Source organism: Mauremys mutica, chromosome 13, assembly GCF_020497125.1.
Source record: "Mauremys mutica isolate MM-2020 ecotype Southern chromosome 13, ASM2049712v1, whole genome shotgun sequence".
Lineage (NCBI taxonomy): Eukaryota > Metazoa > Chordata > Testudines > Geoemydidae > Mauremys > Mauremys mutica.
The window spans coordinates 31,192,091-31,217,688 of record NC_059084.1 but is presented as its reverse complement, the minus strand read 5'-3'; the positions used below and the strand labels follow the sequence as shown (position 1 = coordinate 31,217,688).

At 46.3% G+C, this 25,598-nt stretch overlaps 1 protein-coding gene across 3 annotated transcripts in view; it reads left to right on the top strand.

The window, feature by feature from the left end:
- The first annotated feature begins 4,601 nt into the window (after positions 1-4,601).
- The window catches only part of RALGAPB (Ral GTPase activating protein non-catalytic subunit beta), a 145,832-nt gene continuing 124,835 nt past the window's right edge, over positions 4,602-25,598 (top strand). For 2 of the 3 annotated variants that reach the window (XM_044985327.1, XM_044985325.1), the window contains exons 1-3: positions 4,662-4,925; positions 15,839-16,054; positions 18,000-18,202. In XM_044985327.1, the coding sequence (XP_044841262.1) occupies positions 15,869-16,054; positions 18,000-18,202 (389 nt within the window). In that variant the 5' untranslated portion in view covers positions 4,662-4,925; positions 15,839-15,868. Of the gene's footprint in view, positions 4,926-15,838; positions 16,055-17,999; positions 18,203-25,598 lie in introns of all 3 variants that reach the window. The other variant, XM_044985326.1, reaches the window with a different exon arrangement.

Sequence of the window (25,598 nt, the reverse complement as noted above, 5' to 3'; positions counted from 1 at the left end):
GTGCCACGTGAAACTTAAGGAGCTCAGGCAAGCCTACCAAAGAACCAAAGAGGCAAACGGCTGCTCCGGGTCAGAGCCCCAGACATGCCGCTTCTATGATGAGCTGCATGCCATTCTAGGGGGTGCCCCTATAACTACCCCACCCCTGTGTGTGGACTCCGTCAATGGATTCTCATGCAACAGGGATGCGGATTTTGTGGACGAGGAAGATGATAGTGCACAGCAAGCAAGTGGAGAAACTGTTTTCCCCAACAGCCAGGAACTGTTTATCACCCTGGAGCCAGTACCCTCCCAACCCACCCAAGGTGGGCTCCCGGACCTTGAAGGCGGAGAAGGGACCTCTGGTGAGTGTACCTTTGTAAATATAATACATGGTTTAAAAGCAAGCGTGTTTAATGATTAATTTGCCCTGAAGACTTGGGGGGCATTCCAGTACAGCTACTGGAAAAGTCTGTAAAAGTGTATGGGGATGGAGTGGAAATCCTCCAGGGACATCTCATTGAAGCTCTCCTGAATATACTCCCAAAGCCTTTGCAAAAGGTTTCTGGAGAGGGCAGCCTTATTCCATCCTCCATGGTATGACACTTTACCACGCCAGGCCAGTAGCACGTAGTCTGGAATCATTGCATAACAAAGCATAGCAGTGTATGATCCTGGTTTTTGCAGGCATTCAAGCAACATCTGTTCTTTATCTCTCTGTGTTATCCTCAGGAGACTGATATAATTCATGGTCACCTGGTTGAAATAGGGTGATTTTATTAAGGGAACATTCAGAGGTGGCTGTTCCTGCTGGGCTGTTTGCCTGTGGCTGAACAGAAATCATCCCCGCTGTTAGCCACGCGGTGGCGGGAGGGGTGAAGCGATCATCCCAGAGAATTGGGTGTGTGTGGGGGGGGTTAGTTGGGTTTGTGCTGCACGTTAACCCGAAAACCGGATCCCCTCCTTTTAAATGGCCAACCCATTTAAAATGGCCAACCCAATGGGTGCTTGGTATGGAAAATGAGGGTGCTGCTGTTTGAAACCATTCCCACATATTATGAAGGTTAAAGAAGCCAAAAGACTGTGCTTACCATGTCTGCCTGCAAGCCAAATTCTGTTGCCCGCCAGCCCTGCGTGTGTGATATCTCACACCAAACCGGCAGGCCCTCAATTTAAGAGGCTATGTAATGTTAATAGCTTGGTTCACAGTGAAAGAGTCTTCACATTGTTCTCTAAAATGTGTCTTTTTAAATACTACTCTCCCTTTTTTTCCTCTCGCAGCTGCAAATGTTTCAACACTCCACTTATCATCTCCATCCCTAGCGAAGATTAGAAAGCAAAAAAAACGCACTTGCAATGAAATGTTCTCTGAGCTCATGCAGTCCCCACTGAAAGAGCCCAGCAGAATGTGTGGAGGCAGACAATGGCAGAGTGCAAGAAAGCACAAAATGAACCTGAGGACAGGAGGGACGCACAAGAGGACAGGTGGCGGGATCAAGATGATAGGTGGCGTCAGCATGATGAGAGGAAGCAGGAAGCAGTGCTGAGGCTACTGGAGGATCAAACTGATATGCTCTGGCGTATGGTTGAGGTGCAGGAAAGGCAGCAGGAGCACAGACCACTGCTGCAGCCCCTGTGTAACCAACCACCCTCCTCCCCAAGTTCCATAGCCTCCTCACCCAGACACCCAAGAACGCGCACAAGGCACACAACCACTCCACCCCAGAGGACTGCCCAAGCAACAGAAAGCTGGCATTCAATAAGTTTGAAGTGCAGTGTGGCCTTGTCCTTCCCTCCTCCCCTTCTCCACCACTCCACCCAGTGCTTCCCTCCTCCCTCACCCCGCCCGGGCCACCTTGGCAGTTATTCCCCCATTTGTGTGATGAATTAATAAAGAATGCATGAATTTGAAACAACAATGACTTTATTGCCTCTGCAAGCAGTGATCAAAGGGGGGAGGGGAGGGCGGTTGGCTTACAGGGAAGTAGAGTGAACCCAGGGGACGGGTTTTCATCAAGGAGAAACAAACAGAACTTTCACACCATAGCCTGACCAGTCATGAAACTGGTTTTCAAAGCTTCTCTAATGCGCAGCGCACCCTCCTGTGCTCTTCTAACCGTCCTGGTGTCTGGCTGTGCATAATCAGTGGCCAGGTGATTTGCCTCCACCTCCCACCCCACCATAAACATCTCCCCCTTACTCTCACAGAGATTGTGGAGCACACAGCAAGCAGTAATATTGGTTTTGCTGAGGTCTAACTGAGTCAGTAAACTGTGCCAGCATGCTTTTAAACATCCAAATGCACATTCTACCACCATTCTGGCACTTGCTCAGCATATAGTTGAATAGCTCCTGACTACTGTCCAGGCTGCCTGTGTATGGCTTCAGGAGCCATGGCATTAAGGGGTAGGCATTAAGGGGTAGGCTGGGTCCCCAAGGATAACTATAGGAATTTTAACATCCCCAATGGTTATTTTCTGGTCTGGAAAGTAAGTCCATTGCTGCAGCCGTTCACACATACCAGAGTTCCTACAGATGCGAGCATCATGTACCTTTCCCGGCCATCCCACGTTGATGTTGGTGAAACGTCCCTTGTGATCCACCAGTGCTTGCAGTAGCATTGAAAAGTACCCCTTTCGGTTTAGGTACTGGCTGCCTTGGTGCTCCGGTCCCAAGATAGGGATATGCGTTCTGTCTATCACCCCACCACAGTTAGGGAATCCCATTTCAGCAAAGCCATTCACTATGACCTGCACATTTCCCAGAGTCACTACCATTGATAGCAGCAGATCAGTGATCACGGCTACTTGGATCACTGCTCTCATCTTGGTATTCTTGCGCTTCAGGGCAGGGGAAAGCAAGTCACAAAGTTCCATGAAAGTGCCCTTACGCATGTGAAAGTTTCACAGCCACTGGGAATCATCCCAGACCTGCAACACTATGTGGTCCCACCAGTCTGTGCTTGTTTCCCAGACCCAGAATCGGCGTTCCACGGCATGAACCTGCCCCATTAACACCATGATGTCCAAATTGCCAGGGCCCGAGCTTTGAGAGAAGTATGTGCCCATGTCCTCATCACTCTCGTCACCACACTGCCGTCGCCTCCTCACCTGCTTTTGAAGTTTCTGGTGCTGCATATACTGCAAGATAATGCACTTGGTGTTTACAGTGCTCATAACTGCCGCAGTGATATGAGCGGGTTCCATGCTTGTTGTGGTATGGCGTCTGCAGAAGAGCAGAATGGCAGCGTAAGTGGTCGTTCGATGATGACAGTTTGCAGTCCTACTGCACCGTCTGCTGCCTGCAGCACCCAGGACACAACAGCGGCGGCTGAGCTGAGTGGGCTTGCTGTGGTATGGCGTCTTCACGGAAAAAAGGCGCGAAACGATTGTCTGCCGTTGCTCTCATGGTGGGAGGGGCGACTGACAACATGGCTTACAGGGTTGGCTTACAGGGAATTAAAATCAACAAAGGGGGCGGGTTTGCATCAAGGAGAAACACACACAACTGTCACACCGAAGCCTGGCCAGTCATTAAACGGGTTTTCAAAGCCTCTGTGATGCGCAGCATGCCTTGCTGTGCTCTTCTAATCGCAAACAGCCTAGTCAGCAAACAGCACCAGCGAGCTTTTAAACATCCAAAGGCACATTCTATCACTGTTCTGCACTTGCTCAGCCTATAGTTGAACTGCTCCTAACTACTGTTCAGGCTTCACGAGCCATGGGAGCAAGGGGTAGGCTGGAGTAGGTGTGACTGCACGGTGCTGCCGGCTGGGAGAGCAGCCTGAGGTACAAGCCTCCAGTTCGCATGATATTCCAGGCAGGACTGAATTTCCATGAGACAAAACTTAAAGAAGAGAATGACCTGGAGTCATTCCCATTTATGTCCAGGCACCCCTGACAGACCTCACCGAGGTCTGCCAGGACCACCCATGTCTGTCCAGGCGCCCCTTACCTACCTCACCGAGGTCGGCCAGGAGCACCCAGGAGACGCCAATGACAGCTAGTAGTTGTACTGCTGCCGCGAAGGCAAAGAACTGCTGTTGTGTAGCAATGCAGTACCACGTCTGCCAGCAGCACCCAGGAGATGTACAGTGATGGCGAGCTGACGGGCGCCATGCTTGCCATGGTATGTTGTCTGCATGGGTAATGCAGGAAAAAAGGCGAGAAATGATTGTTTGCCGTTGCTTTCATGGAGCGATGGAGGGAGGGGAACCTGACGACATGTACCTAAAACCACCCGCGACAATGTTTTTGCCCCATCGGGCATTGGGAGCTCAACCCAGAATTCCAATGGGCAGCGGAGACTGCGGGAACTGTGGGATAGCTACCCACAGTGCAACGCTGCGGAAGTTGACGCTAGCCTCGGTACTGTGGATGCACTCTGCCGACTTAATGCACTTAGTGGGGATACACACAATCGACTGTATAAAATCGATTTCTAAAAAAATCAACTTCTATAAAATCGACCTAATTTCATAGTGTAGACATGCCCTTAGTGTAAAGGTAATCTGTGGGGCAACACTCCAGGGCGTGTCAAAGTGCACACTGCCCCTTTAAGAATAAGAGAAAGGTGGAGAAAGCGGGTTTGACAGTATAGAGTGCGCAAGCGCAAACGACTACGCTAGAGACTTATTTGACAACGAGGAAAATGTCACGCGCACGCGCACTTCCCAATAAGTGGAGCGCAGATAAGAGGGAACTTATTTCGCGAAGCAGTCAGTGCGGTGTGGTGCATGCGCCCCGTGTGCTGAGAAACCGGGTTACCCCCAAGGTGAGTTTTCTGGCGCTGCCGGAAGTGTCCGGAGAGAGCCGAGCTGAGCTGAGCTGAGCGGAGCCTCCTGTGGTGTGTCGCCGGCCTCACCCACTGCGGGCACCATGGAGCCGGGCGCCTGAGGGCGGAGCGGTGCCCTGCCCCCGACATGCCAGCCGGGCCCATCGGCGCAGGTAACTGGCCCTTCCCTCCGGGCGGGCAGCGACGGACCTTGGGCGCCCTTGCGGGGAGGGAGCGGGCCGGGCCGGGCCGCACCGCGGCAGCTCCCCTGGGGAGGCCCGGGCCGCGGGTGGGCCGTGTCCGTCCTCGGGCTGCGGGCGCCGCGGTGGCTGCAGGCCCTGGCCGAGTAGAGGGGCTGCGACCGGCTGCCCCAGGGCGGGCTCGGCAGGCTGGGCCCGGCCCGGCCCTGCGCGGGGTGGCTGCGTGGTGTCGCCTGCTGCCCGCGCTGAGAGGTGCCAGCTCGCGGGCCGCGAGGGGCGCGGCTCCCGCCGCAGCGAACGGTGTTCCCTCGCTCCTGGGCCCGGCCCATCTCCGGAGGCAGCGCCTGTCCTGGGCACCCTGCTGGCCGCTGCCTACCGGGGGCGGCGGGGCAGGTCCGCTGTGATCCTGGCAAAGCAGCGGGCTCAGGAGCGGGTCCCTGGGGACTGATGGGGGGTGGCGATTCTCAGCGGCCTCCTGTAGGCAGCGCGGGCAGCTGCCTACATCTCGGGCATGTTAGCAAATGCCTACACTAGAGGTTATGGCTTAGGCTGAAGTGATACAGTGAGGGCAAGAGGGTGGTGAACAGAAAAGTGCCCTTGGACGAAGCATGAGGCAATGAACTAGAAAGGGGTTTGAACAGATTATTAGGAGTCAGGGTTTAGCCTTCAGTTGGTTTATAATATAAAACTGCATTGGGAGAGACCCTTGGAATTGCCAGACACCATCTAGCCATAAGTAGCTGCAAAAGAGGATTCCCTCTTTGGTTAGGCCTTGGGCCAGCACCATTTGGGAAACCCAGGTGCCCAATGACCCAAGCTGCTGGGAGAACAAAGCTGGGATTTCCGCAAAGGTGCTTGCTCTGAATTCTGCTGTGGGAAAGGAACTCCGTCTTTTATATTCGCTCCAGACTATTAAGTATTATAAATTTGAAGATTTGCCTTAACTAGCTATTGAAAGAGAGCGAGCTTTCTCTCTCTCTTCCCCTGTCCACAGCTCCTTGATTGCTGCAAGTTGGAGTACAGTGTATATTGATGGAGCAAGGAATGTTTCTGTTACTTTCCCCTTTCATTAGATTTCCCCCGGGAATAACTTCAGTGCCTGCCTCTGTTGTTGCTGCTCAGGAAAACTAGCTTTTTCTACTGTATTTTCCACTACATGCATCCGATGAAGTGGGCTGTAGCCCATGAAAGCTTATGCTCAAATAAATGTTAGTCTCTAAGGTGCCACAAGTACTCCTGTTCTTTCATGACTGTTGATTTTCACAGCTGATATTCAGAACTGTTGGTATCAGTGAACTATGCTGTTGTATGGCAAAGTTATGAGAATGGCAGAAGCATGGAAGGTGACTGTAGACTAGATAGTATTGAGATTAACTCCAAATTTTCAGATAATAGTTTTACTTCAAGGTCACAGAGACACAAGACAAGGTTTTCATCTCGATACTAAAACGAGAGACAGAAGAAATGGTGGAATTTGGATTATTGACTCATGAATGGCCAAAGTGCTATCTACAGAAATTTAGCCTACCTACTAATAGCCAAGTGCTCACTCTTGTGGCTAACTTATAAGATTCTCTTCCGCCCCCCCCCGCCCCCCCGATCTTTCTTTGAAGGTTCCAGTGGAACAAGCTGCAGTGGTCAGCTGAACTCAGCCAATCCTGTTAAAGATGAAGTGGTCTTTCTAGCAGACCCACTTCAGCATTGCTCTCTGATACATCCAGCAGATTGGACTGGAGGGTACAAGTCATAGTCCTAGAGCTTAAGGCCAGAAGGAACCACCAAAGCATCTAGTCTGATGTCTTGTGTAGCACAGGTCACCAACACCACCCAGCTAGGCTGACCAGATAGCAAGTGTCAAAAATCGGGACAGGAGGTGCGGGGATAATAGGTGCCTATGTGAGAAAAAGACCCAAAAATCAGGATTGTCCCTATAAAATTGGGATATCTGGTCACCCTACACCCAGCACCTGCACACTAAACCCAACAGCTGAAATCAGACGAAAGTACCGTGGCCCTCAGGAGACTAGACTGTTATGTGCCACATGCGGAGAATAGGAGGGACTGAGGTGCACCAATGCCTTACGGCCCTGTCAATAGTTGGGAAATGTTTAAGTAAGGCATACCCAGATAATCCTGGCAAGTGACCCGCATGCACATACTGCAGAAGAAGATGAAACCTCCAGAGTCGCTGTCGATCTGCCCTGGGGCAAAATTTTCCTCCTGACCCCACATATGGCAATCAGTTAGGTCCTGAGTATGTGAGCAAGAACTGGCCAGCCAAGCACCTGAGAGAGAATACTTGGTGCCATCTCAGAGCCCTGACCCTCCATGACCCATCTCCAGCAGTGGCCATCCATGTCGCTTCAGAGGAAGGAGATTAAAACAAACAAACAAACCTAGAATACATGGGGGGGGAGGAATCCCTTCCTGATCCCTGCAGGTAGCTTTTAGGAATATAAGACATAAACTGGAAGTAAGCTTCAAGGCTGAGGCTTGCCCCCTACCATCAGAAGCAACCATGTCATTCAGTCGCACTCTTAATTGACAGAGAGATGAAGGTGGTGGGGAGAAAAGTGGTGGTGTGATTTATAAATGGGAGAGCAAAACAAGACAAGGGGTAGAATTTTCCATACTGATTTAGGCACTTAGGAACCTAAGTCCCATTAACATTCAACAAGACTTAGGCCTTGTCTATTTATTACATCCACTTAGCTACATTGTTCGGGTCTGTGGAAAAATGTTATGCCCTAAGCACCATAGTTGGGTCAATCTAACCCCTGGTGTAGATGTGCTAGGTTGATAGCATTCTGCTGTTGACCTAGCTACTGCCTCTTGGAGAGGTGAATTAACTACATCATGAGACAACCCCCTTCTGTCAATGTAGGATGCGCTTACAGTATAGCAGGACAGTTGCAGTGTGGTGCTGTAGTGTAGACATGCCCTTAGGCTTCTAGATGCAGAAACATATCCTGTGACAGTAAATGCAGTTTCTAAAGGGGCAGATTTCAGCACATTAAAGGGGTAGTTAAAGTGGAATTGAAAGGAGGTGGGAAATAAATTTAAAAAAAAAAAAGAGAGAGAGAGAAAAGACTCCCTTCTTTTGGAATAAAATCTTTCAGAGTGCATCTTGAGCTCTCCAAAAGTTTGTAGCAGGGGCCCCAAACTTCCACCATCCTGACTTCAGGATTTAGTCTTGCACATCTGCCAGCTGACTTTCATTCTGTATCTACTCTAGCATCAATCTTGTTACCCCCCTGAAGCTTCGGAAGGCTTTGCCTCTCTGTCCCAGGAATTCAGGCAGTTCCACGTGTCCTAATATTTTGCCCTCCTATAGGGATTTTAATTGAGGATGTCAAATGGTTTTGCAAACCATGTTAAATCTCCCAGCCCTCCTATGGTGTAGGTATGCACTATTATCCCATTTTACGGAGACTAGACACTGCATTTGAAATTTGTGATCTTAATTTAGGTTCCTAAATAGAGATGAACTTTAAGTGGTTTGATTTGGAAGTTGAATGCCTGTAAAGTCCACTGAAGTAATTGGATATTACCTGGTGCTCACAGGAAACCAGGCCACTTTTTTTTTTTTTTTTTAAAAGGTAAGTACCTTATAGATTGAGGAGCTTAGCTTGAGTTAGCCAGAGTTGAAGACTTTGGCCACAGTTGGTTGCCCAAGGCCTGTCAGAGCAGGGAATAAAACCCAAATCTCTTGATTTTTCTGTCTTGTGTGTGTGGTGATGGGGTTATTTTTTTTTTTTTTTTTTTTTTTTTTTAAATATAGAGGCTTCTCTCACAAGAACTGCAAGAGCAAGAAATCAGTGTTTTATGCTTCCTAAAAAGCAGTTGGGAAGTCTAGTTTTCAACTGACAAAACATTAATTTCTGATTGCAGTGGTTTCTGAGATAACAGCTACTAAAATCATGCCAGAATTTAAATGGATGTGGAGGAAGCAAGATGAGAATCCAAATGACCTGTCCTATTAAAATATTTTAATAGATCCCTAGTTTTAATAAAGTTAAACAAAAATATTTTAGCTTCAAAACCTCTCAATTGCTCCACTAAACAAAGTTATTTGTACCTCCTCTGTAGTTCCCTGTGAAATTTGAGAGGATGTTTTTTGTTCTGTGCTTCTTCTGAGGACATAAGCACTTCCTGTTTCCAAATTTGAGAGGCTATGAAATAGTTTAATGAAGTTAGGTGGAGGAAAATATTTTTTTCAGATGTTTTCTCTTTAACTTTGGGTGTTAATAGCAAGTTGAATTCGAAGATAGTGGTGATTATATCACTATGAAACTTAAATATCCTCCCAAGTTTCATAGGGACAGGGCGCTGGAGTACAACTATTAACTGTTGTTTTGGATCAATTTTAGTTGTTTTATAAAGTTAAAATTCAAGAACACACCAAAATATTTAAAAAAAAATTTTGTGTGTGTAAAATGTATATTTTAAAGTCTCATCTCTGTCAACTTGCCATGGCTATAAACCATTTACAAATGTTTTATTGATCAGTAAACTCTTCCAGGCAATGGACCAAAACAACCTTTTTACATAGTAAGATCAAAATATGATATGTAGCCATTATTAGATGCACATAAACTTCCACATCCTTAAGATCAGGCAGTCAGCGGTGAGTACAGAGCACCGGCGAAGGCCCTGCCCTTTCTTGATTCCTGTCCTGCTTCCAGGACTGTCCTTTACCCACGCACAGCAAAGTTACATCCTCCCCTTGTACATTCATTCCCTTCATCCCTGGAAGATGGTAGGAGAAATCAAGCCAAAAACTGCTGCTACTTTGCTCTGCTGCTAGGGAGGATGGAGCCAGTCATGGGAGGCTGCAACTTGCTGGCGGTGTCGCTCCTAGGTTTGGTTATCCTGTGCCCCATGATGGATTTTCAGAATAATCAGGATTTGGGATTTCCTGTCTTTCCTCCAAAGCTGGCACACTGATTACATAGGCCTTGTGTACATGTGAATTTTTTCAGTATAACCTAAGGTGTGACTTTAAACTGATATAGTTGTACTGGTATAACACCTCCACCCAGTGTGTGGGCACACTTACTGAGGTATGAGTCCTCTGTGGGGAGGAGGGTTACCATATGTTGCTTGTGAAGAAGTTTAAGCTAAAATGAAAAAAAGCACTATTCTACTAGGCTACTTGTCCATATGGGGGTTTACCAGAATAACGCTCTATCCATTACTGTGGTATCTGAGAGACTGTAGTTATTCCCCATAACACTCCTATGAGGTAGGAAAGTACACCAAAACAGTCTCTGCATTGGGTCTCCATCTGTCAGAAATAGGTGTTGCTAAGTGACTTGTCCAAGGTCCCTCACAAAGTGTGTGGCAAAGCAAGGGATGAACCCAAGTCTCCTGAGTGCCAGGCTAGCACCCTAATCACTGAACCCTACTGGTAGACAAGGCCTCAGTCCTAGACTAGTTGGCACTGTCTGCTTTCCTGACCTCCTCTCCCCTGCTTCTACCTGGGGTTCATCCATTTTTCCCCTTCAAAGAGCTGGCTGTCTTGTGATCATCCTCTTCTCTCCAAGGTTTAGGTCTCTGGCCACTGTGCTCCCACCACTTCAAAAATTTTTTTTTCTTTTTTTAAATTGCTTTCTTAGGAAGATGTAGGGAGAGAGCTCTTTCCTGCAGACTCTATGCTCTGATACATTTGATATTGACTTAATCAGCAGTGCATCTGGCCCCTGCCTCAAACCAGGCAGCAGTTGAGTCTGGAAAATAGCAAAATAAATCTCAGATGTAGGCTTTCTACAATGTTCTTTGGGAAGCCAGCATGGGGGGTTGCTCATCTGAGACTTTCCTAATTTACAAAGCTGTTTAGGTGGTGAGCCTGCTCTTTGAAAGGACTAGTATCTCTGCAAGCCATGCCCTGTTATTTGGTACTGGGCCAAGAGTCTCTTTTTTAGGGGAAAGGTTGAGTGCAAATGTTTTGAACAAATGGGCTTCTACTTCTCTTGGCTGGCAAGCCACACTTTAACCTTCACCTCTTTGTTTCCTGGAAGATGGGCTAGCACAATGATTCTCAACCTTTCCAGGCTACTGTACCCCTTTCAGAAGTCTGATTTTCAGCCCTGGGTGGCAGGGGTTGGGTTTCGACTTCAGCATGAATCTTAGCTTTGTGTGGGCCCTGCTTGCTACCCCCTAATGCTGGCTGTGCACTTGTGATTTCCTCCCCCACAACGCATCCCGCAACCCCCTCCCCCCAAGCGATCACCACCACCATGTTGAGAAACACTGATCTAGTATATAGAGCAGTATAAACAAGTCACTATCTGTATGAAATTTTAGTTTTGTACTGTCTTCACCAGTGCTTTTTATGTAGCTTGTTGTAAAACTAGACGACTGTCTAGATGAACTGACATACCCCCTAGAAGACCTCTGTGTACCCCCAGCGAGAACCACTGGATTAGTGTCTGCCCACAATTTTTAGGGATCTTAGGACTGTAAGCGGAGCTGTGAAATCCTGCCTCCTGTAGATCAAACTTAAAGCAAAACAAAATCCAAACTGTAAACTTTAATTGAAGGGAAGAGAATCTGAGACTTTTTTTAAATGGTACTTGTGATTATTTTGTGTGGGAACTGTAACTTAAAGCTTACCATGTGGGTTACTCAAAAAACTGTAGCCCAAATCTTCAGCCATGTGTATGCAACCCCAGAATGACACCAAGACTTCCCTTTTTAGAAAGATAAGCCTTAGAAATAGCCTGCTCAACTGCACTCATTCCAGACTTAGCAGTGTCTTGACTTAGTTTATTAGATCCTAGGAAAATGTTAGACTGATGGTACTTTTTCTTTATGATGAATGTAATTAAGAAAAGACTCTATTCCTGAACTCTTAAAATGTTAAGCTGATGATTCTGTTGAACTTATTTTTTTTTTTTTTAAGTCTTCCACTTAGGATTCAGGGCTGCAAACTGAACATTATCATTGGATCAAACATCGGAATCTCTTTTCACCTATTTGAATCTTGCAAATTAATTCTAATCATAAGCGTGGAGGACACTGCAAACAATGGAGAACTTGTCTCCATGGGGAAATTTATCAGTGGGGCCACTGGATGATTGAGATGCTAAAGGAACACTTAAAGAAGACATGACTGTTATGGAGAAACTAAATAAATTGTTTGCATCAGTCTTCACTGCAGAAGGTGTGATAGAGATTCCTACACCTGAGCCATTCTTTTTAGGTGACCAATCTGAGGAACTGTCCCAGGTTGAGGTGTCAGTAGAGGAGGTGTTTGGAACATTTTGATCAATTAAACAGTAATTAGTCACCAGGACCAGATGGTATTCACCAAGAGTTCTAAAGGAACTCAAATATGAAATTGGAAAACTACTAACTGTGGTTTGTAATCTATCATTTAAATCTGCTTCTGTACCAGATGACTGGAGGATAGCTATTGTGACACCAATTTTTGAAAAAGGCTTACTAGCCTGTAATTGCCAGGATTGCCTCTGGAGCCTAACTTCATTTCCAGGCAAATTGGTTGAAACAATAGTAAAGAACAAAATTATCAGATGAACATCATTTGTTGGGGAAAAGTCAACACAGCTTTTGCGAAGGGAAATCATGCCTCACCAATCTATTAGAATTCTTTGAGGGGGGTCAAGAAACATGTGGATAAGGGTGACCCAGTGCGTATAGTGTACTTAAACTTTCAGAAAGCCTTTGACAAGGTCCCTCACCAAAGGCTCTTAAGCAAAGTAAGTAGTCATGGGATAAGAGGGAAGGTCCTCTCATGGATCAGTAAATGGTTAAAAGGCAGAAAACAAAGGGTAGGAATAAATGGTCAGTTTTCAGAGTGGAGAGAGGTAAATAACGGTGTTCCCCAGGGGTCTGTACTGGGAGCAGTGGTGTTCAACATATTCATAAATGATCTGGAAAAAGGGGTAAGCAGTGAGGTGGCAAAATTTGCAGACAATACAAAATTGCTCAGATAATTAAATGTAAAGCACACTGTGAAGAGTTGCAAAGGGATCTCTCAAAACTGGGTGACTGGGCAACAAAATGGCAGCTGAAATTCATTGGTAACAAATGCAAAGTAATACACATTGGAAAACAAAATCCCAACTATAAATTTAGCTGTTACTACTTAAGAAAGAGATCTTGGAGTCATTGCGGATAGTTCTCTGAAAACATATGCTCAATGTGCAGCGGCAGTCAAAGCTAACAGTGTTAGGAACCATTAGGAAAAGGACAGGGAGTAAGACAGAAAATATCAGCATGCAGCTATATAAATCCATCTTGAATACTGCATGCAGATCTCAAAAAAGATACATTGGAAAGGTTCAGAGAAGGGCAACAAAAATGATTCGGGGTATGTGGAACAGCTTCTGTATGAGTAGAAGGTAAAAAGACTGGGACTTTTCAGCTTGGAAAAGAGCCGATTAATGGGGGAATATGATAGAGGTCTATAAAATCTTGATTGGTGTGTAGAAGGTGAATAAGGAAATGTTAGTTTACTCCTTCACATAACACAAGAACCAGGGGTCAAACAATGAAATTAATAGGCATAGGGTTTAAAACAAACAAAAGGAAGTACTGCTTCGCACTATGCACAGTCCACGTGTGGAACTCTTTGCCAGGGGATGTTGTGAAGGACAAAACATGGTTTTAAAAAAAAAAACTAGATGCAAGTTCCTGTAGGATCGGTCCATCACTGGTTATTAGTCAAGGTTGGCAGGGACGCAATCCCATGTTCTGTGTCCCTCTAGCCTTTGATTGCTTGAAGCTGAGAGTGGATGATGGGATGGATCACTTGATGATTACCTGTGCTACTCATTCCTTCTGAAGCACCTGTTATTGGCCTCTGTCAGAAGACAGGATACTGGGCTAAATGGATGATTGGTCTCATCGAGTATGACTGTTTTTATGTTCTTAATTTATTGGCATAATAGACTAGTATAGCTCACTGCATGGACTCTTATTCCAGAATAAGTGTGTCCACACAAGCAGTTAAGATAGTAAACTTCCTTGTGTAGACAAGCCCTGAGAGAACAGAGGATAAAATCAAGACCACTGCATGTTGTATGTATTTTTTACTAGACTACTGGTTTTGATGACTTGTATTGCAGTAGCACTTACTGGCCCCATTGTGCTAGGCATATTACATGTGTGTGTACCTCCCTCCCTGGAAAAGACAGTCTCTACCCCCAAAGAGTTTACAGTCTGAGTGACTGGCATATGTGAAATACTGCTGTTTGGTATACTTATTAATATACTTTAATATGTATGAGAATTAAATGAGGTTTGAAAGTTTTCTGGATTAATTTGCAACAAAAGAGGGGGCTTGTTCAAGTGGAACATTAGTTGGAGGGTGCACACTACAATTCACTCATTTGCTTAGCCAACTCTTTCCCAGTAGCCCAGGATCCTTTAGCTGTAAAGGGGCAGGATTTAACTTGCCTTCCCACAAGGTCATCTCTACAGATCTTCTTAACATTTTAATAGCCCGCCATTTCCTTGAAATCTGTCATGTGTCCTTTCCTTGGCATCATGGGTGTTGCCAGGAACTAATGTGTAGGCATGTACATTGGAGCCTGCGCTTAAATTCAATTCTGGAATTGACCTCCATTCAAGTGAAAAGAGGTGTTAGGTGTTAGAGTAAGAGCAGTGTCTGTTCCATCAGGGGTGAGCTGGAGCCGGTTCGCACGAACCCGTTGTTAAATTTAGAAGCGGTTTTAGAACCGCTTGTTAACTAGCTTCCCTGCGAGGGAAGCTTTGATGGGCTCTGCCTGGGAAGCCTGTAATTCCTCCTCCCGGCCGCCGGGGGGCGCTGCGCTGTGCTGCGAGAGCCATGTGAGCTGCCTCCTGGCCCTGTTGCTGCTCCTGCTCTTTGGACCTCTGGCCCTGGGGCTCCTGCTGCTCCCAGCCTCTCCCCCCGTGTGAGTATCTGCGCCCCTCCCCCGCCTTCCCTGCCCCCAGCAGCCGCCCCCAGCCCCCAGCAGCCCCCCCCCTGCCCACAGCCACCCGCAGCCCGCCCGTCTGCATCACCTGCCCACAGCCAGCCCGTGTCACTCCCTGCCTCCAGCTAGCCCTGCCCCACGCCCCTATCTGCAGACAGCCCCACATCCACTGGTGCCCTGCAGTTCCCAGGGCAGTAACCCTGCACACGTGCTTTAATGAGGGGGGGGGGCAGGGAGCAGCTGGGACCCACACGTGCACACCCTAGAGTGACCAGACAGCAAGTGTGAAAAATCGGGATGGGGGTGAGGGGTAATAGGAGCCTATATAAGAGAGAGACCCAAAAATTGAGACTGTCCCTGATCACCACCCACACATGTGAAACGGAGCTCATTTCTAGTTCAGCCCCATCTTTTTAAAAAAGAACTTTAGGTAGGGTTAAAATACATCTGTATTTTCCTGGACATGTCAGGCTTTTCGGTTCTTAATCACCTCCTGGGAAAATATGGACGTATGGTAACCCTATTGGTACAAAAAATACATGCTGTCGCACATCCCTTAAATCAGAACTTTTTATAGGGAATCCGTTGTTAAGATTTTGGCAGCTCATCACTGTGTTCCATAATTGCTGGGAAAGAGCAGGGGTCATTTCAAGTGACTGGACCATCGATGTAATGCAGGAAAGGTCTTAAGATTGATGTCTGATATCTAATTTTCTACCTGTAATCAACATTCATGGACAAACTCCATTTAGTCAACATACTGGTTCACTGGGCTATATTAGAGAGCTCTTGAAGTTGAATGGCTGTGGTTTGATTTTTTGTTTCTTTCCAGTTCTCCATGGGTGTGAAGCACTCATTTGCATTTTTAAATGTGTAATAGGGTATGTTCTGTGTCGTCTAGCCAGAGTTCTATTAATGTGTACCATAAGCATATATAATAATTGCTGCTTTTTCTTCTTCCAGGTATTGCTTGGTGTGTAGCATAGAGGCACTATGTACTCAGAGTGGAGGTCCCTGCATCTTGTTGTCCAAAATGATCAGGGTCATACCAGTGTACTTCACAGCTATCCTGATAATGTGGGGAGGGAGGTGGCAAATGCAGTGGTGCGTCCTCTTGGGCAAGCCTTAAATACACCGTCGGCAGCTGGCAGCGAGAGTTTACTAAAAACAGATAAAGAAGTAAGTGTTTCTCAAAGGAGGTTCCGGTTCTGTTCACATGTTAACTGCCATGTAGCTGATCTGTGTAGCTTTCTGCAGTGTAACTTTGAATTTTTTAAATAATCCAAGCTTTCTGAAGTACAATTCAAGTCCTAAACTAGTGATCTGTAGAAGGCTTTTCCCAACAGCTAATTCATAGCATAAGTAAATTCCATTACTTTCCTTACCAGTGAATTATGTTTTCTATGAAATACATAGCTCTCCAGACAAGTAAGCTTCTCCAGCTATTAAAATTTTATTAATTGCTAAATTCCTTGTTTTCAGTTTGGGCCAACTTCTCAGAACCTATGGCACAATAGACAAATATTGAAAGTCAGTCATATAACCAACATGTGCACTGTCTTTACCTATTACAGAATACATATTCTTCTTCTCAGTATTATGGGTATTTAATCTTCCTAACAATATGTTAACCTATCTGTTGTTCAGTCTTGCACCGTGTTTAAAAAGTATGAAGGGCTGTTGTCAAATTGCAGGTATGCTACACTGGCAGTTTAATGCAAACTGAAAGTGCTTAAAGTCTTGATTATCTTATTAAGAATGAAATAAACTTCATGAGGCTGTGATGTCATGTCAGTGTATCTTACTAATAACAAATGGCAGCAGAAGGCAGAACTAGCAACAGTAGCAAATGATGGATTGTTATAAAGTGCAAACTTTAGTTGGAAAACAAGCTGAATAGCATTGTAGGCTAGTACAGTAAAAGTTGTTTTATCTGGCACTTCATCAGCCAGACAACTCCATAAACCAGCATTTCTGATCTTAATTGAAATTCTGGTTTATAGTCTGGTTGGAGTAGGGCTGGCAGGGGGTTGAGTTGCAGGAGGGGGTGTGGAGCGCAGGTTCTGTGAGGGAGTTTGGGTGCGGGAGAGGACTTGGGCAGGGGGTTGTGGCTCAGGAGTGGGGATCTGGGGGGCGCTCACCCTCGAGTGGCTCTCTACAAGCGGCCACATGTCCTGGCCGCCCCTAGGTGGAGGCGCAGCAGGCGGCTCCGCGTGCTGCCCCTGCCTCACCCTGAGCACTAGCTCTGCAGCTCCCATTGGCTGGGAACCGTGGCCAGTGGGAGCTGCAGGGGTGGTGCCTGCAGGTGGAGACAGCTCACAGAGCTACCTGCCATGCTTCCACCTAGGAGCAGCCGGGACAAGTCTCTGCTTGTGGGGAGCTGCCCAAGGTGAATGGCGTCCCCCCTGGATCTGGCACCTTGCACTCCCATGTCCCAACCCACTGCCCCAAGCCCCCTTCTGCACCCAAACTCCCTCCCTCTTAGTTAACCGACATTTTTCACTTACTGGCACCCCCCACTTCCCCAACATGCTGGATAAAACAGCTTTTCCTATGTGTTGCTTTTGTTTCCATGTTAAGTCTGCTAGGTAGCATGATTTACAATCTGTAAGTTGGGGTTTGTTTAAAAAGTTTCTTTAAAGTTGTGGGCCATCCCCACAAACCCCTTGTGGTGCTGTGGGTGTGTCCTTCCTTAATTCCTATAATTGGGGAGGCATGGGTTGGCTTTTATAGCCCGAGGCAAGGAGAAGCCAACACACACTAACCAAATACCATGTCCCCTTTTTAGTAAGGTTTCAGGACAGGAGTGATTGCAAGTCTTCCCAGCTTCTGCTCCCTGCCCTCCCCTGTTCTATATAGCTTGACATGAGGGTGTGGCATGGCCTCCTTTATTATCCCCAAGCTGCAAGCTCCAGCCTGTCCCTTAAGGGAAACTGTCCCTTTACATATGTTATAAAACGCACACAGCCTGAAATACTTCTTGAAGGGATGCATATGTTCATAGCTTATTGCTAAAAGCTAAAAAGGGGGCTATTGGCACCATTGGGCTTGTTTAGGAGCATGTAGACATGCTCTTATGTTTGGTACATACAGTATTTTAACAATCTCACCTTTCTTTGTTTAGGTAAAATGGACCATGGAGGTGGTTTGTTATGGACTGACCCTCCCATTGGAGGGCGATACTGTGAAGTATTGTGTTGATGTATATACTGACTGGATTATGGCTCTTGTGTTACCTAAAGACTCCATTCCTTTACCTGTTATTAAGGAACCAAACCTTTATGTTCAGAGCATTCTCAAACATCTACAAAATCTCTTCGTACCAAGGTGAGACACAGATCTGTAGTGACTGGGGAGGGAAGAGATTGGGTCTGGGCTTCTCTGCTGTAGTCATGTAGTTCTTTTGCCAGAAAGGCCAGCAGTTTTATTTTACTACAAATCCTACTCTGGTTTGGCTAGCAAACGAAACTATTACTTGTCTCTGCTGCAAAACACAACTGGCTCTGAAGTTGGGGGAGCGGGGGAGGTGGCCACTCTAATTTGTTGCAGCTTTGAATTGCAAACTAGGCAGCTGCTTTTGCTGCCATCAGACAACTTAACTTGCAAATCAGTCCTTGACTTACACACTAACTACTCTAAACTCTTCTTACAAGGACTATGTCCATGATTTTGGGGGCGGGGAATTTAAAAATGTTTTTGGACAACATGTGATCACCCTGCCAGGCTTTTGGTGTGTGGTTTCAAAAACAGAAAACCCAAGAGCACTTATTAGCTTGACTCAACAGAGGGTGATACTGAAGACTGTGCCAAATAAGTACAAAGCACCAGAGGCTGAGCAGATTAAGAAATGAGAAACTTTGTTTATTACATCCAAATGTAAGATCATTATACATAGGAACAAAGAATGTAGGTCATACAAGGTGGGTGACTATCTTGGAATGCAATGACATTGAAAAGGACTTAGGATCATGGTAGATAGCCACACTAGGAGCTCACATTCCCTTGGTTCTGTAGCTAAGAGGGCAGACATGATTCTTGGATAGGTGGTGGTTGTCCATGACCGAAGATCATGCTGACAGTGGTAATACGCTTTGTCCTTTCTATGTTGAATGCATATGTAGCTCAATATCGAGGAAGGGATTACAGTCTGTCTTCTGAAGCTGCTGCTGCTGTTTATAACTCAGCCTCTGTACCTCAAGAGCCATACTGTGATTAGTCTCTGAATATCCCATTGCTGACTACTGCTTGTCAGGTGATCTATCTGTTACTGATGACTCTCAGCTGTTGACGTCAATGATGCACTGCTTCAAGTTATGCTTCAGTGTGTCTATGAAGCATTTCTTCTGGCCATCTTGTGTGTGGTTATCTACTTCCAGTTTGCTGTACAGCAGCTGCTTTGGCGTTCTGGTATCATTCATCCTGAACACATGACCAGCCAAGTGTAACTGTGATGCGATGAGCATCCCTGCGGAGTGGCTGCATTCCAGAACTTTATTCTGCTGTTTGATGCAGAGTATGGTATGCAGTTGTCATAAATGGAATTTATCTAGGATGGTGTGGGCAAACTTTTTGGGCCGAGGGCCACATCTGGGTGGGGAAATTGTATGCAGGGCCAGGGCAGGGGAGGGGGATAGCTCAGTGGTTTGAGCATTGGCCTGCTAAACCCAGGGTTGTGAGTTCAATCCTTGAGGGGGCCATTTGGGGATTTGAGCAGGGGGTTGGACTAGATGATCTCTTGAGGTCCCTTCCAACCCTAATAATCTATGATTCTAATCTATCTATGTAATGTGATTTATGTCAATCACTGGACAGCTGAGTCAGTACTGCCATGAAGAGAGAACTTCACACCTCTTAGATTATCATACTAGGCTCTTTACAGACTTATGAAGACAACACTTTAAGGATGCACTTGGTTCATGCTTTCAGAGTCTTCATCACAGCTTCAAAGGGGGGCTAGGGCTCCTAGATGCTACTATAATACATTTTTTAAAAAATTGATAAAACAGAAGCCTAATTTTAATATTTTTCTTAGTCCTCACCTTTTCCCTTACCCTTCTCAGAAGTGAGTATCTGAAAATTAACTAGAATTTAAGTCTGTAGTAAGTTTAATATCCTTAGAAGGATGGCCAGTGGTTAGAGCATTAGCCTAGTAATTGGGAGACTTTGGTTCAAGTCCCTGCTCCACCAAACAACCTCCAAGACACTTTGACTCTCTGTGCCTTAGCTCCCCACCCATAAAATGGAAATAGCAGCACCTCCCTACCTGAGAGTGTTATGAGGGTAAACCTATTAAAGATTATTAAGGAGGGCCCACTGCTGTAATGGGGGCCAGTAGGACTGCCTACATACAACTGAGACTGCTGAATATTTCCTTCGTACCCTCCACAAATCTTAGATAAGATTGTTATCTTTAAGGATTAACTAGATACTGCTGCTTCTCTAGCCTGCAAGACCAGCTTGTGAAATCTCACCCACAACAAGCACTGACTTAACAGAAATTGTGCCATCACAGAGCACCTAGTCTACAGCTGCAGGGATCAGAGTAATTACAAAAAGACAATATAATAAAATCACTAAATGCCTTTGAGAGTTTCCCTTAGTCAGTGCTTGAGAATGCAGATAGGAGGACAGGGTTGGGGATTTCTCTGCCATGGTTTTTTGCTTGTTTAAGTAGTCTGATTATCATTTTATGCTTACTTTTGACCTTGCTTTAATATAAAACTAAAATGCCACTTCTATCTGTGATCTGAGACCAAGTCAAAACTAAGATTATTAAATATTCAGCTATTAGAATTTGAAGCAAGTTACTGAATATCCTTTTGCTTTGCACTTTAGAGCTAATCATACAAACATAGGTCTAGTATATGCTAATCTGGCCCAAATTTCCCTTTTCTGTAAACCCCGAATTCCTTTTGTTTGTTGCTGCTTCAAACTGTTTGCCTCCATCACAAAAATCTGAACATGTGAGCATGGTTTTGCCTTGCCCTTCCTAATCAGGTGGAATTCATGCATGACATTTGCATGCTCTAAATTTATGATGTTAATGGCATCCTGTCATCAAGAATGGAGTGACAGAAGATATATAAGGGCTGGTGCTGTGGAAAAGCTTTTGTCATTGTAACTTGCCCTATCTCATCTTTGTATTTCATAAAATGGCTTTTTGAAGGGGTAGAGAAATCCAGACAATCTCATCAAAACTCACTCTGCTGTGGTATGTGAGAGTCAGTCAATAATAACTTCATGATGGGATAACCCTAAGAGCTAATGTATTAAAACTCTGGCTTCCATGACCAAGCTTTCTCTATATAAAGAGGACTTCCTTAATCTGCTTTTCCTATTCCAGTGACTTTTCTAGAATTTTTAAAAAGCTTAGGAGGGTGTAGGTTTATGGTCAGTTGGGGATAGGAAGTGTTGGAGGAGGTGGCAAAGAAGTCAAACTAGTTTGCTAGCACCATTCTCTCCTGCTTCTGAATTAGATACCATCTGGCCATAAGTGAGTCCTGACATCTCCATTATGTTCAGGTTTATCTTTGTCTTGTCTAGGATATATTCTCTTGCATAAGTGGGCTCCTTTTTGGTGATGTGTGAAGTATCGAGTCAGTCTAATCTGCATATCCTGCACAAAGAGCAAGTCAGAATCCCTTTTGCTCTCCCTATGCCATTTAAAAAAATACTTAATGTGGTAGTCAGCTCCTTCATCTTTGCCAATCTAACTGTGACTTCAGCATACCCTTTTTGCATCATAAGCTCTTTGGAGCAGGATCATGTCACTGTCCATATTTCATAGAATCTCAGGGTTGGAAGGGACCTCAGGAGGTCATCTAGTCCAACCCCCTGCTCAAAGCAGGATCAAACCCAACTAAATCATCCCAGCCAGGGCTTTGTCAAGCCTGACCTTAAAAACCTCTAAGGAAGGAGATTCCACCACCTCCCTAGGTAACCCATTCCAGTGCTTCACCACCCTACTAGAGAAAAAGTTTTTCCTAATGTCCAACCTAAACCTCTCCCTCTGCAACTTGAGACCATTACTCCTTGTTCTGTCATCTTCTACCACTGAGAACAGTCTAGAGCCATCCTCTTTGGAACCCCCTTTCAGGTAGTTGAAAGCAGCTATCAAATCCCCCCTCATTCTTCTCTTCTGCAGGCTAAACAATCCCAGTTCCCTCAGCCTCTCCTCATAAGTCATGTGCTCCAGCCCCCTAATCATTTTTGTTGCCCTCCGCTGGACTCTCTCCAATTTATCCACATCCTTCTTGTAGTGTGGGGCCCAAAACTGGACACAGTACTTCAGATGGAGGCCTCAACAATGTTGAATAGAGGGGAATGATCACATCCCTCGATCTGCTGGAAATGCCCCTACTTATACAACCCAAAATGCCATTAGCCTTCTTGGCAACAAGGGCACACTGTTGACTCGTATTCAACTTTTCGTCCACTGTAACCCCTAGGTCCCTTTCTGCAGAACTGCTGCCCAGCCATTCGGTCCCTAGTCTATAGCAGTGCATGGGATTCTTCCATCCTAAATGCAGGACTCTGCACTTGTCCTTGTTGAACCTCATCATATTTCTTTTGGCCCAATCCTCTAATTTGTCTAGGTCCCTCTGTATCCTATCCCTACTCTCCAGCATATCAACCGCTCCTCCCAGTTTAGTGTCATCTGCAAACTTGCTAAGGGTGCAGTCCACACCATCCTCCAGATCGTTAATGAAGATATTGAACAAAACCGGCCCCAGCACCGACCCTTGGGGCACTCCACTTGATACCGGCTGCCAACTAGACATGGAACCATTGATCACTACCCGTTGAGCCCGACCATCTAGCCAGTTTTCTATCCACCTTACCGTCCATTCATCCAGCCCATACTTCTTTAACTTGCTGGCAAGAATACTGTGGGAGACTGTATCAAAAGCTTTGCTAAAGTCCAGAAATAGCACATCCACTGCTTTCCCCTCATCCACAGAGCCGGTTATCTCATAATAGAAGACAATTAGATTAGTCAGGCATGACTTGCCCTTGGTGAATCCATGCTGACTGTTCCTGATCACTTTCCCCTCCTTTAAGTGGTTCAGAATTGATTCCTTGAGGACCTGTTCCATGATTTTTCCAGGGACTGAGGTGAGACTGAATGGCCTGTAGTTCCCTGGATCTTCCTTCTTCCCTTTTTTAAAGATGGGCACTACATTAGCTTTTTTCCAGTCATCCGGGACCTCCCCCGATTGCCATGATTTTTCAAAGATAATGGCCAATGGCTCTGCAATCTCATCGGCCAACTCCTTTAGCACCCTCGGATGCAGCGCATCCGGCCCCATGGACTTGTGCTCGTCCAGCTTTTCTAAATAGTCCCGAACTACTTCTTTCTCCACAGAGAGCTGGTCACCTCCTCCCCATACCGTGCTGCAGAGTGCAGCTGTCTGGGAGCTGACCTTGTCTGTGAAGACAGAGGCAAAAAAAGCATTGAGTACACTAGCTTTCTCCACATCCTCTGTCACTAGGTTCCCTCCCTCATTCAGCAAGGGGCCCACACTTTCCTTGACTTTCTTCCTGTTGCTAACATACCTGAAGAAACCCTTCTTGTTACTCCTAACATCTCCGGCTAGCTGCAACTCCAAGCGTGATTTGGCCTTCCTAATTTCACTCCTGCATGCCTGAGCAATACTTTTATACTCCTCCCTGGTTATTTGTCCAACCTTCCACTTCTTGTAAGCTGTTTTTTTGTGTTTAAGACGAGCAAGGATTTCACTGTTAAGCCAAGCTGGTCGCCTGCCATATTTACTTTTCTTCCTACACATCGGGATGGTTTGTTCCTGCAACCTCAATAAGGATTCTTTAAAATACAGCCAGCTTTCCTCGACTCCTTTCCCCGTCATGTTATTCTCCCAGGGGACCTTGCCCATCAGTTCCCCGAGGGAGTCGAAGTCTGCTTTTCTGAAGTCCAGGGTCTCTGTTCTACTGCTCTCCTTTCTTCCTTTTATCAGGCTCCTGAACTCGACCATCTCATAGTCACTGCCTCCCAGGTTCCCATCCACTATTGCTTCCTCTACTATTTCTTCCCTGTTTGTGAGCAGCAGGTCAAGAAGAGCTTTTCCCCTAGTTGGTTCCTCCAGCACTTGCACCAGGAAATTGTCCCCTACACTTTCCAGAAACTTCCTGGATTGTCTGTGCTCTCCCAGCAGATATCGGGGTGATTAAAGTCACCCATGAGAACCAGGGCCTGTGATCTAGCAACTTCTGTTAGTTGCTGGAAGAAAGCCTCGTCCACCTCATCCCCCTGGTCTGGTGGTCTGTAGCAGACTCCCACCACGACATCACCCTTGTTGTTCATACTTCTAAATTTAATCCAGAGACTCTCAGGTTTTTCTGCAGTTTCATACTGGAGCTCTGAGCAGTCATACTGCTCTCTTACATACAACGCAACTCCCCCACCTTTTCTGCCCTGCCTATCGTTCCTGAACAGTTTATATCCATCCATGACAGTACTCCAATCATGTGAGTTGTCCCACCAAGTCTCTGTTATTCCAATCACATCATAATTCCTTGACTGTGCCAGGACTTCTAGTTCTCCCTGCTTGTTCCCCAGGCTTCTTGCATTTGTGTATAGGCATGTAAGAACTCACTGATCGTCCTGGTGTCCCAGTATGGGGCTGGAGCCCTCCCCTCTTGCACTCACCTAGTTGTGCTTTCTCCCGATATCCCACCTCCCCACTTACCTCGGGGCTTTGGTCTCCTTCCCCCGGTGAACCTAGTTTAAAGCCCTCCTCGCTAAGTTAGCCAGCTTGCTTGCAAAGATGCTCTTCCCTCTCTTCGTGAGGTGGAGCCCGTTTCTGCCTAGCAATCCTTCTTCTTGGAAGACCATCCCATGGTCAAAGAATCCAAACCCTTCTCTCCGACACCATCTGCGTAGCCATTCGTTGATTTCCACGATTCGACGGTCTCTACCCTGGCCTTTTCCTGCCACAGGGAGGATAGATGAGAACACCACTTGCGCCTCAAACTCCTTTATCCTTCTTCCCAGAGTCACGTAGTCTGCAGTGATACGCTCAAGGTCATTCTTGGCAGTATCATTGGTGCCCACGTGGAGAAGCAGGAAGGGGTAGCGATCTGAGGGCTTGATGAGTCTCGGCAGTCTCTCCGTCACATCTTGAATCCTAGCCCCTGGCAAGCAGCACACCTCTCGGTTTTCCCGGTCAGGGCGGCAGATAGATGACTCAGTCCCCCTGAGGAGAGAGTCCCCGACCACCACCACCCTCCTCCTCCTCCTCCTCTTGGGAGTGGTGGTCATGGAACCCCCATCCCTAGGACGGTGCATCTCATGCCTTCCAATCAGTGGAGTCTCCTTCTGCTCTGTTCCCTCAGATGTATCATCCACTCCACCCTCTGCACTAGTACCTGCGGAGAGAACATGAAAACGGTTGCTCACCTGCATCTGTGTTACTGGTACATGGACATTTCTGGTACTCTTTCCTCTTCTGGAAGTCACATGCCACCAATTATCCTCACTGGCCTTCTGTCCCCGCTGCGTAGCCTGCTCTGAATCTTCAGAACATTGTGCCCGCTGAAGCTGATCCTGACGTCTATCCAGGAAATCCTCATTTTCTTTTATGGAACGCAGGGTTGATATTCGTTTCTCCAGACCTTGAATCTTCTCTTCCAATATGGAGATCAGCTTGCACTTTGTACAGACAAAGTCGCTCCTATCCTGTGGAAGGAAGACAAACATGGCGCA